The 12,489-nt window shown below is 45.7% G+C and overlaps 1 protein-coding gene, 1 long non-coding RNA gene and 1 pseudogene across 2 annotated transcripts; 1 reads left to right on the forward strand and 2 right to left on the reverse strand.

The window, feature by feature from the left end:
• Positions 1-3,028: 3,028 nt before the first annotated feature.
• On the reverse strand, positions 3,029-4,487 carry LOC136524476 (uncharacterized). The gene is made up of 3 exons (XR_010776190.1): positions 4,359-4,487; positions 3,574-3,882; positions 3,029-3,447 (listed from the first exon to the last, which is right to left on the reverse strand). It is a non-coding gene; the product is annotated as an uncharacterized lncRNA (long non-coding RNA).
• A 386-nt stretch (positions 4,488-4,873) lies between these two features.
• Positions 4,874-12,186, reverse strand: LOC136524467 (mediator of RNA polymerase II transcription subunit 16-like; annotated as a pseudogene).
• On the forward strand, positions 7,610-11,438 carry LOC136524456 (putative F-box protein At5g55150). Its single transcript, XM_066517827.1, has one exon. The coding sequence runs from the start codon at positions 9,693-9,695 to the stop codon at positions 10,914-10,916; it is 1,224 nt and encodes a 407-aa protein (XP_066373924.1). The 5' UTR covers positions 7,610-9,692; the 3' UTR covers positions 10,917-11,438.
• Positions 12,187-12,489: the final 303 nt, after the last annotated feature.

Genomic DNA, 12,489 nt, shown 5'->3' on the forward strand with positions numbered 1-12,489 from the left:
ATCGGTTTATTTTCATGGGGAAAAAAATCCTGTATTTCAAAAGGACCGAGGCCATGTACACAAGTGGACTTTTACTTATGATTTCTCAATACAGGCTACTAACAGCTACAAGGCGTGCAAACGAAGCGTTATGCAACGAGAAGCTCAAATTCCTCGGATGCAGTCGTGGCCATTTCATACATCTTAGATCTTACTGTACAAGCCTTTTTTTTCTAGTTCGAAAATGACAATTTATCATAAAGTGCAAACCAAATTAATTTTCTCAAAATCCTTCCTAGGGAGTACGCTGACTAATAACCATGATGTTTCTAGAGGTACAGATGCTGACTAATAACCATATTCCATGATTTGCCTTTAGTTAGAAGATGCTCTCACAGAATCCCTAATCAAAGTTCCATTGAGCCACAGCCCACAGGCATGTGCTGAAACTTCGATGGAAAATAATAACATCATGTGCGAAGTATAAATTGAAAACATGTAATGGAAATTCTCTGTATAGGACCGCAGGTGTGTGAACAAATGTGGTGCTACATAATAAGCACATGTCCAAAGCAACTATAGAAAACCTGCAACTGAAAACATGCAATACTTAAAATGGCAAAAATACAATTACTAAGACAATCAGCCCGTTCGCTGGTTGGTTTCTGGGCTGATAAGCCCGGCTGGTGCTGGTTTGTTGTGCGAGAAAAATACTGTACCATGACTGATAAGTCCTGGCTGAAACCAACAAGCGAACAGGCTGAATATATGAAACATAAGGTGAATTATGCCTGAAGTCCAAAAGGAAAGCTCAAATACAACACACAAATAAAACTTCAATCATATATAGTTTTTTTTTGTTAAAAAGAGCCCATTATGCCCGCTTAAGTTAGAAGAGCCTCTAAAGTTCTTGACGATAATGAGAAAGTTGAAATGATTCATGCATAGTTTCTTGATCAACACAATTACCTTCGAAAATCCCTATTACAATTATATTATATTGCAAAATTTCCACCTGTGTGTCGCTTTGAGATAGACTTCCTTCGAAGAAGGCTAGCAGCAGTCGCCAATGTCTGAGAAACACTTGCCATGTCATGGGATGTGAGATAGAGCCAGGCTTAACTCCCTTACTCAGCATTTGACTGAACAGAGATAGTGCATCCTGCACCTCCAGTTTTACAGTGGCCATTAATCGTGACCATGTTCGCTTGATGGTATCAGCCATGCTTATCAGTCATGATATAGTGTTTTTTTTCTCACAACAAAACAACGTCAGCCAGCTTATAAGCCACAGAAACGATCAAGCGAACAGGATGCATTTTGATACATTCATTTTGCTATGCATCTTGATCTAACGTATGTCTAGATACATAATAAATTTTAAGTACCAAAAAAAATTAAAGCAACTTATAATTTAGAACGGAGTGAGTATATTATAAGATAATTAATCAGGTTTCAAGCCAATCAAAACCATAGCATCGAGGAGTTTCATTGTTATCAGTTTTACCAGCCAAGCCACGCCAGTGATTATTGTATTATATGAAACATCACCAGGGCCCAATCCTTGCTGCCGTATTTTGTCAAATATAAAAGCAAAGCTTCAACTAACGTTCTGCCCTTACAACATGTAGATGCTTATGCTGCAGACATGGTCAGGTGGAAGTGGAATACCGTTCCATACCATGAAATCATTCAATTTTTTCAACAAAAGCTACTTTAGAAGCATACCCATGAAGCAGAACACGGTACGTAGTATTACCCTTTGGTGGCGTTTCGATACAATTTGAGAAAGGGATAGGGAAATAGGTGGGTTACGCTGGGTTATGGTCTGGTTAATCTCCTATCTCTTGTTTGGCAATTTGGTTTGGGATAGCAGCTCCATGTGGGATCCACTCACTACTTTGCTAATAAAAAAATGCCCGACGGTTCTCAGTGTCCATCAGGCTTGTTCGTTTGGCTGCGGCTCATCGTAAACGATCGTAAATTTTTAAATAAAATAGTATTTTTCTCTCACACAAACCAGCCAGCTGTACTTTTTCACGAACCAGCCAACCGAACAGCTTGTGCTCATCTGACAGAAGACAGGGAGGAAAGACAGGCATCCAACGCTGGCAGCTGCAAATGGCCTTGGCTTGCTCCTGCTCCAACGCATCCGGTGGCATTCGAGGTGAGCGGTGGCAGCATGCAAATGGCCTTGCCCATTCGAGGTGAGCGGTGGCTCCGGCGGCGCGGCATCTCCGAGGCGAGCGACGGCCTGCAGCTCTGTCGTCTCGGCGTCTCGCACAGCTTGGCGAGGTGTGGCTGCGATGGTGGATTTCCCATCGTAACTCCACCCCTCCCGCTTGGTTTCGATTTCCCTATCCCTAACCCTTCTTATTTCCCATGCCTATAATCCAAACATGGGTTAGGATATTTTCCTCCCTTCATTTCCCATTCCCTCCCCTCATTTCCCACTATCCAAACGCCACCTCTGGTCCCTCCTCAGCCATATATAATCAAAACTCTTCCTAGCTTCTGCACTAATCCGTCCTTGCAAAAATGGCCCACCCAAAAATTGATGTAAGAATATCGGGCCTGTGACTACCATTTCTGCTTGACAGTCGCAATTGTAATACCCTATACTCATGGAACTACTATTATATAGCAAAACAAAGAATTTGAGCAGCACCTCCTTTTGTAGAACGCAGCGACAACAAAACATACATTCCTCAAGAAATACGAACAACAATGCATCAAACACACGACAGGAACAAAACAAAAAAAAAAAAACATGCCTGGTGGAGCACCGAGCACGCATGATATAAAAGAAACAACAACGACGTATACCAAACACCTGAAAATAACCTTGCTTGGTGGAGCAAGGCTATCCTCTCCCAGCAAGGCAAGTCCAGCAGGGGTTCCTAACACAAGTCAGATTAACGCGGCTTTCGATTGTTTAGGAAGCATACCTCCATTAGTACGTCCATTTCAAAAGTAACACGTGCACGCGCACGCAGGCACGGACAAAACACGAAACCTACGTCCAGCACTGAACATGTAACAATGTCGCTCTTCTTTTAGTAAGGAATGCCACTGGTTAATAATACACTACGTACACGAAGACAGCATAATGCAAATGTTAGTTACATGGTTCAGACCACCAGAATTGCTCCTAATTCTACAATAGGTTTCCACAGTTGTTACGCCAAGTATATGTGCCTGTAGACCAAGCATGATCCTCTGACCTGAACCTGAATCTAGGAGTAGCGTTAGATGCAAAACTATAGAAGTTGATACATATTTGCCAAGAAAGCAATCAGCAGCTAAGTTGTTGCCAAATGAACCCACTCAAACAACTTTCACCCATGAACCCCCACACATTGGGCAGGCATGGCTCCACCGACTGATCCACCAAGCCTCACGTTCATTTGTCTGATTTGGGGCACCAGGATGCGCAAATGCACAAGTTTGCCGTAAACATCGTATGCACTAGAAAGAAGAAACAGCAAATTTAGGTGTCAAAGTATATCAGGAGAGCACTCTAATAAAAACTCGTCAAGGAACTATGAACCCAGACTTGACAGCAAAAGGTAAAGCAACCATAACCATACTCACCTTGTACCATTCACCATCAAGGCCTGTTCTCCACACAGCCGTGACAACATCCCTTCGAGATCCCATGACACCTAGATAACCTCCAAGACCTACAGATGTTTTCAGACCAAATGCCGCATCTCTTTCAGATAACCTACACTTTCTTGGCCAAAGACTACGAATCCCAATGGAACTGCCATCATCCTCTTCCATGTCAGACAAATGAGAGTTGATGGAACCATTAATTTTTAGACGAGGCATATTGTCCAATGGACCAAAATCATCTGGTTCTGACAAGGGTCCACCAAACATGTTGCATCCTGCAAATCACTAATAAGAGATCATAAACAAATTATGCAATCAAACCGTTGTCCATGCTAGGCTGGATGAAATATTAAACTGCTTAAATCAAGGGTCCAAAATAACCTACAGATGCAATTCCACTATATGATGGCTATATCGACATGTGTTCTACCATAGCAACCAAGGCTAGACATTTCCAAAGAAATGCAGGAGCCAAAACATAGTTGTTTCCAAACTAGTCACTATGTTCAGGTCACAAAAGTTTTCCAGCGCATTTGGAACATCATCAGCTTCTTCACTAAAGAAAAGCTCAAATGCCAACGATCAGTTCGATCGCACTAACTCCCAAAGTTTCCTTTAGTATCACTCAATATTAAACAGTGTAAAAAAAAGGGATTTGTGCAGCTACTTAACTGATATATATACGATGTTGCTTATTTCCATTGAACAAACCCTAGGTTGCGACAAAAAATACTGTATTTTGCCAAGAATTTGATAATCACCTCATCTGAAGTATAACCTTGCCCAGCGTTGCCAGAACCTATTCTAACAGATTTGCCAATCGGATTTTCTTCAGCACCCTTCGCACCAAGAACAAATTGCCCACCAAGCGTAGACTGGCCATCTTCTACTTTGGCAGCTCCTATACCAGATCTTACTGTCGTACTGTTGTCCTCTGTCTTAGCATTCATCATGTGCTGTATTTTCTGGATAGCAGAATCTTGATTTTTTTGCGAATTTGCAAGTAACCTTGGCGATTGCCTTCTTCGGAAAACAAGATAATCTTGCAAAGAAAATAGGTAGGCCGCTAGCGGAGCAAAACCAGGCCATGAAGGGGGGTTCAGAGACGGAGGAACAGAACTTGTTGCATTTATCTTCGCAGTTGCCTGAATACCATTTCCAAGACCTGGCATCACTTCCCAAACAACCACAGTGGATGGATTAACAAGGGGTACCCCAGTAACATGTAAAGCTCCAGATTCTGTTACAATAGCATCAGCAGCCATTATGCCACTGGGTCCTGCTCCTAGAAGCCCTTTGCGAGTAGAAAACCATCTAGGATGTGCTGAGTTTTGAGAAGGCCACTGTGACCAATGAAGCTGAACAGAACCTGATGAAAAAACTGAACAAACACATAGAATACTTGGACATCCCACTGCAACAAGAAGCTTAGGTCAGATTTTCAGGAGTAAATTATATGTGCAAAACCTGCCAAGAAAATCTATTCCATAATAAACTCTGAGGCTGAAGGGCCTGGTGCAAGCGGTAGAGTCTTACCGCTTGTGACCGGAAGGTCCCGAGTTCGAGTCGCGGTCTCCTCGCATTACACAGGCGAGGGTAAGGCTTGCCACTGACACCCTTCCCCAGACCCCGCACAGAGCGGGAGCTCTCTGCACTAGGTACGCCCCTTTTTTAATAAACTCTGAGGCTGTTGGGTGAGGAATTTTTCCTCAAAGGTCTTCAGGTTTGAACTAGTGGAGTTTGTAGGAAGCCATCTATACTGCAGGACCAATAAGAACAACAAATTTAGCAGCAGTTAAAGGCTTATAGCTTGGTATCTCTTATTCTTCTATCTATAATCCAATTGTTTTGAAGCCAATAAGGCCACCCAATACTGTACTCCTAATTTTCCTTTAGTTTCGTATTTGATGCTTTAAGGCTGAATACTTTTTTTAATTGATGTTAATAAAGAATTATGAGATATGATTCTATCTTCCTGATGCCCCCCCCCCCCCCCCCCCCCCCCCCTCTCCACTTAGTACATGCAACCCTGTCCCTTTGCAAAAGAACTTGTCAACTATAAGTCTATAACCAAGGCATGTGTGTATGGCATATCTAGTTAGTAGCACTTTTCAATAAAGGATGACCAAAATGCCCTTCAAAAGTATTTACCTGTACATAGACTGGGGTGTAAGAACAGCAATCTGGATCTTAACAAAACACTACAATTAATTTGAATATTGTGTTTGACAAATATAATGACTCTGAGTACTGTTATGGTGCCCAAGAAATCTGATCTGTGAAAACTGGAAACAGGGACATTCAGCAGCATTGTTGAATTAACCACAATGGGGCATGTTAAACTGTCAAGGTAAACAGCATGGAGTATTATGTGTGTTACCAACGTACCAGAAATTTTCCTGACAACCACTTGGTCACCACAGAAAGATCTTGACGCCATTCATGTTCACGCTGCCATGAGCTTGCATCACGTACAAGATTTACAGGACCCTTCACCGCAGAATAAAGTGATTAGTAGGAAAATATTTGATAACATCAAATATAAAACTTTGTTTGAGGCAGCTATCAGAGAAACTCATGTTCTTATTGAGCTGCAAAGTTAGCTCTAGAAAGAAATGATGCATCCATCTCAAGGGAATAACTCACCTATGTTTGCTGTGTCCATATAGTGACCCCCCATGAAAATTTGCCACTAGCAATGCACGAGGGCAGGACCGAGGAGACCATTCAATGAACTGAACAAAGTTACGTGGAGAATCTGTTCAATTGACAATACAATTACAGTGAAATATGCTGAGAGCAGATCGTTTTTATAAAAAATGAATAGATTTATTTATTTCACATAAGCAGACAACAGAGTATCAAACTTGATCTGCATCTGCTTGTACAGTCATAAGCTGAGTACAATTACACCACTAAAATATAACTGGGATTGAAATTTGAGGCATGTGTCTAGCAAAGAATAACATGCAAGTAAACCATAGTTAAGAATACTTTGTGTAGCAGATAAAAAAAAAACATGTACCTGCTTTCACATTGAATACAGCGCATTCTGTTGGTCTCTCTGGATTCAGGATATGTATAGGAATCCAAAATGGAGGACTTGAATTGGGGCTGGAGAAATAAATTAAATAATTTTATGCCACAGAATATTTCATACAAAAAACTGTGGATAAAAAATGCCAATAAGAGGGTGAATACTCGAGCATTCTTTGCTAGGCATTGACATCAGGAGGATCTCCATTTTACTACTCCCAGTCTTAGGCCCCGTTCGGAAGTGGCTGAAAAACACTGTTCTGGCTGAGAAAAACACTGTTCCGGCTAAAAAAAGAAGCCGAACAAGCCGAATATAAGGTAAGCCGAACGGGGCCTTAATGTTTTGATTTTTTTTATGTTACGAATCTATACTTTCCTATCTTTTGTCGTCTGTTGCACAAGTATTGTAGCGCTGCTCCCGGAGTCCTCAAACACCCCTTATAAATTACTTGTATAGTTTACTCTGCTTATACATGAGTTATAATTTTACCAGTAGGGCTATGTCCTACTGTTTCTGCTCAAGTAAAGAAACAGCGCTTTTCTACCACAAGCTCCACTAAGACACCCCTCATAGTTTAAACATTTTAAATGATACATGTGCAAGGCAATCAAGGCACAAAACATATCTGAGGCCTTATTTAGATTGCAAATTTTTGCAATCTGAACACTGTAGCACGTTTCGTTTGTATTTGACAAACTTTGTCCGATCATGGACTAACTAGGCTCAAAAGATTCGTCTCGTGATTTACAACCAAACTGTGCAATTAGTTACTTTTTTTACCTACATTTAATGCTCCATGTATGCGTCCAAAAATTGATGTGATGGAGAGAGAGTGAAAAAACTTGGAACTTTGAAGCAATCTAAACAAGGCCTGAGAAAGGTGAAAGAAATCTAACCTTGGAATATGTGCACAAGTCTATGATGCGCAAGCAGTTGCATTCAGTTTCCCACACCAAGCAACTGCACTGCAGTAAAGAGCCCCATCAAAGCAAAAAGTTACCGACTAGTTTGGAGGTAAGATTAGGATAAAAATAACTAGCTAGCCGAGCTACATACCAGACAAATGCAGTTATCTTCTACAACTAAAAAGAACAAAGTGTGGATATTTTTTGGTGCGACATTTGTTTTGGTTCGTCCGTCTGTCCACGCCTACGATCCCACGACATCTCCCGCATGTTGCGTCCTTTGGTGCGAAGAAAACACGGAAAGTCTTGACCCTGATTTGCATGCGCTACAAATACGGAAAGTCTTGACCCTGATTTGCATACGCTACAAACACGGAAAGTCTTGACCCTAATTGCCTCAAACAAGGAAAGCGATCACCCACGTCTCACGCTCGATCATACCGCCCTCGTGTCACAAATATGAAATTCTTGACCCTGATTTGCATGCGCTACAAACACGGAAGACCATCGTCGCTGCACGATCGAACACGTCTTCTTGGTAGGACTCAAGCCCGTCACTGGTCGCTGCACGGAGACGATCGTCGCGCGCCCCATTCCTCAAGCCCCTGCACGATCGAGCCGCCCCTACTTCTTCCTCATCGTGTAGTGGAGAAGCAACAGCAATGGATCATCCACCTTCTGCCTACCAGTGGATGCACCTGTGGCTACATCATCGATCGCTGCAAGGTCGCCGCAATTTCACCTCCCCGTGCGATCTCCCTTCCCCGTGCGATCTCCCCTCCACGACCTGCTCCATCGTCTGGTCTGTGCGCCCGCGCCGTCATCCTCCCCGTGCGCAACGTACACTGCCGCCTCCACGACGTCGCGCCGTCGTCCTCGCCGTTCGCCCGCATCATGCACCTGGAAACACCGCCGCCTCCACGACGTCCGTGCCGTAGTCCCCGCCGTTCGCCCGCGCCATGCACCCGAGCCGTCGTCCTTGGCTACCGCGCCGCTACCTCAACGCCACCTGAGTCGTGCACCCGAGCCGTCGTCTTCGCATATGTAGACCGATTGACGTCGCCCGTCCTCCATCACTCGCTGTTCATGATGTTACACAACCATAGTTCATGATGCTGCAGACGTTCTTGTTATATAGTTAATCATCTATTTTTTCGATATTGTGTGCCTGCACATTGGATGCCATTGTTTTTTAGCATAGTTAGCCCTTTGTCTGTACCAATCTCGTTTCAAGTAGCTCGAGCCTTATTTATTTACTGATAGTCTCAATTCATGAGTTTGGTGTACCAATGTTACATACTTTACTGGTAAAATATATTAGATACTTTTCTCTTGTCAACTTTTTTATGGCCACTGAATTTTTGGCTTGCTAATTTTTTTATTACACTGGATGGTATTCAGATGTTTGGCATTAGGCCTTTGCACCTCTAGACCTCGCTCGCTGAATTAGTGTTCCCGTAACAGCAACACCAAGTCAGGTCATAAAGTTATCTCTGCACTGCAAAATGTCTGTGGATTGATCTTTGTTTATTTTTGAACAATCTGATGTAGACAGGCAAGAAAAAGAATGATGATTTATCACTGAAGTTAAACCTTGAAAAAAGGGATTTCTCACTGAACTTGTCCTGAATTGTTGTAATTTATTGCCATGGCTTACATTTGTAAACTCTAGAGGATGAGTCAATGGTTGACATTGATACACTGATGCTTGATGCGATATTTTTGGGTGCGACATATGTTTTGGTTCGTCCGTCTGCCCACGCCTGCGATCCCACGACATCTTAATTACTGATTGATCGTGCCATTCTCCTTGATTAAATATTGCCAGTCATGTGATAGAGAAATCACGATAAAATAGGAAGTAGAAAATTATTGTGCTATCCATATACACATTGCATGTTTGCATGCACCAGCATGCATGGCAACGAGCAAAAGGAAAGAAAATTAACACAGAAGGAAAGAGAATTAAGACAAAAGGAACATCTTTGCATTTCTGAGAACCTTGCCAAATCTGCCTACATTTATTTACTTCCCCTCTTTGCATTTGCAAAAGGGACAGCTTTTTCTCCTTTTATTTGGTTTCACGCTCACGTGTTCCATCGCTCTCGCTTGCTGTTTCTTACGTGAACCATAGTTGATGTCATCTGTCTTCCATGGCTCAGCCTCCCAATCCCAAGAGAAGGTCTCAACCTCTCCCTGACTGGAGATCCAATCCGCCAGAGGATCTCCTCGAGTCCATCGGGCAGCGTCTCGCGTCAGGCCACAACGCGGCGTCCTTCCGATCCGCTTGCTCCCCATGGCACGCCGCCGGCCCGTTCGCGACCTTCGGGCCGCTCCTGCTGCTCCCGTTCGACCCCGACTCAGACCGCGTCGGCTTCGACTGCGTCCCGAAGAAAAAGGTCTTGTCCAAGACGCTGCCCGACCTACGCGGCAAGGTGGCGTGCGGCTCCTCGTGTGGGTGGGTGGCGCTCATGGACGAGGTGGCGTCCGTGACACTGCTGAATCCATTCGCCGGTGCCCGTGCCCCCCGCGTTGAGCTCCCGCCAGCAGGCGAACACGTCGCGGCGACGTCCTCATCGGAACGCGTGTCTAGGGTCCACGGCCGGTGGGTCCTCCATCCCACCAACGGCTACGGGGACGTGGATGCCGCAGACAGAGCCATCAAGCTAGAAGACATGAGGGACGTGTTCTTCCGTGAGATTGTGCTCTTGGCGCCGCCTGACGCCGCCGGCCGCGAGTGCGTGGCTATGGCCATGCTTGGGTGCTCCACGGAGGTCGCGTTCTGTTGGGTTGGAGTCGACAGCGCATGGACGCTGTTCGACACCAAACTGGAGTTCTCCGTGGGGTCCATCGTCTACTGCCAAGACAAGTTCTTGGCGATCGACTGCACTGGAGAAATCTTCGTCTCTAGCAGCAACGCCGCCGGCGCTACTCCAACCACGACGCTACTGCTATCGCTGTCGCCACCTACGGGGCTCTGCCACCGCAGCTACCTGGAATCAAACGATGAGCTGCACATTGTGGGTGCCATGGTGAGCACGTTCCACGAGACACAAAGCTTCACCTACAGCAGCGCGATCTACAAGTGCAACCTCCACAACCGTACGCCGGAGTGGTCCAGGGTGAGGGACATCGGTGATCAGACATTGTTCGTGTCTAAACATTTCGATGAAAGCTTCAGTGGAACAAGTGTATCCAAATACAAGGAGAACAAAATCTACATGTCTGAGCCATTGTATGGGGATCCATACGACTTGGTCCATCGACTGGAGATCGTTGATATTGCTACCGGCACATCCGAAGTGAAACCCGTCCAGGAAAAGATACAGGGTTCCGAGGCTCTAGGTTGGATTCGACCCAATCTCTGGAAGCTCTAGAGTTTATGAGCCTACGACGCCACGCACTTCGTGACTATGTTAACTTCATAAACTTTGCTTTTTGGATTAAATGTCACTTTAACATTGGTATTTAATTTAACAGTATTGTTATCTTATCGTGCAATCCGTGTGTTTTTAGCATAAATTATTAGTTATCCCGTAGCAACGCACGGGCACGCTTCCTAGTAGAAACAGGAAACCAGAAAATCAAGAAATAATAAACACAATCAAAAGGATTTGGATCTAACCATCCCCGCTACCACCACAATTCTCCTCCTGCCCAAACAGGTCTTCAAATTGTAAGCTACGGAAGGTAGTACAGTTTCATAAAATGAACACACCGAAGTTATTAGATAATAATATACGGCCACAGGAGCCCTCCAAACAAGTTTTACAACGTTCTAGATCAAGGACAAATAATGCAATCGCAGCCGCATACACACTCTCTTCATAATGACTCAGAAGTCGGTGATTCCACTATTCCATGCACCCGTCGCCAAAATCTTAACATAACTGACATCCAGCACTGATCCGAAAAGGAGCTGAGTTCAAAACAAACACTTGATTTTGGCATAAACAAAGGAAATGGAGACGGAAGCGCAGGGATGCTCAGCCACGCGCACCTGAAGTTTCTGCAGAGCTCGGGCACGCGCATCTTGTGCCGGAGGCTCGCGGGCGACTGCTTGAGCCGAATCCGGAACACGGTAGCCGGCGAGGCCTGCTGCGCTCCTCCACCCGCCCCAGCGCCTCCTCCTCCTCCCACCGAGACGCCCACCTCCGCATCCCCCGCGCCAGAGCCCCCATCCACTTCCATAGCCTCGGCCGCAACACCGGCTGCTACTCCCGCCTCCGCAGCCTCGGCACCTCCCCCATCCGCCGCCGCTGCCTCCTCCTGGCCGCCCCCTGCTGCTACTGCGGCGGCTGATCCTTGGGTGATGAGGCGGTCCCGTTCGCGGTGGGGATCGGAGTGGGGACGGGGACGGGGCTAGGGTTCGGAGGGGCGGAAGAGGTCATAGGGACGGGGGCCGGGGGGAAGAAAAGGAGAAGGGAGGGGGCGCGCAGGTGCTTAGGTCACTTGAAGCGACCGGCCGTCGCTGTTGCGGGGAAGCGAGGGGAGATGCGAGAGGGGTTCCTGAGTTCCTGTGCGGCGGCGGCGCTATCAGTGAAGGGAGGTGGCGGATGCGGCCGTGGAAAGGGGACGCGCGGACGACGGGAGGGGGGCGAAGACGGCGCCGACGGTGGTTTTTGCCATTTGGACGATGACCGTGGGTTTTTGCCGTTTTGGCACTTGGACGTTGCTCGCGCAGTCGAGCTGGGTGTCTCTCTCGCTGTACGCGTGGATCCCACGGGACGTTGAGGCCGGATGCCCGGATCTTCTACGGCGGACCGGAGATTCCGCAGATCGGTTCTGTACACCGGCGTGCAAGCCAGCCACTAATAATAATGGCTCCCATGCATGCTGGCTCTAAATATGTAGGCAAATCCCCGCTTTTCATTTGTTGTTGTGGCGAGCCGTATCATTGCATTGCAGGTCGTAGCTTTATTTTTTATCTTGTTGACGTAAATCACGGCG

Source organism: Miscanthus floridulus, chromosome 2 (genome assembly GCF_019320115.1).
Source record: "Miscanthus floridulus cultivar M001 chromosome 2, ASM1932011v1, whole genome shotgun sequence".
Taxonomy (NCBI): Eukaryota; Viridiplantae; Streptophyta; class Magnoliopsida; order Poales; family Poaceae; genus Miscanthus; species Miscanthus floridulus.

Coding starts and splice junctions, on each gene's coding strand:
- LOC136524456 (XM_066517827.1), top strand. CDS start 9,693: ATGGCTCAGCCTCCCAATCCCAAGAGAAGGTCTCAACCTCTCCCTGAC.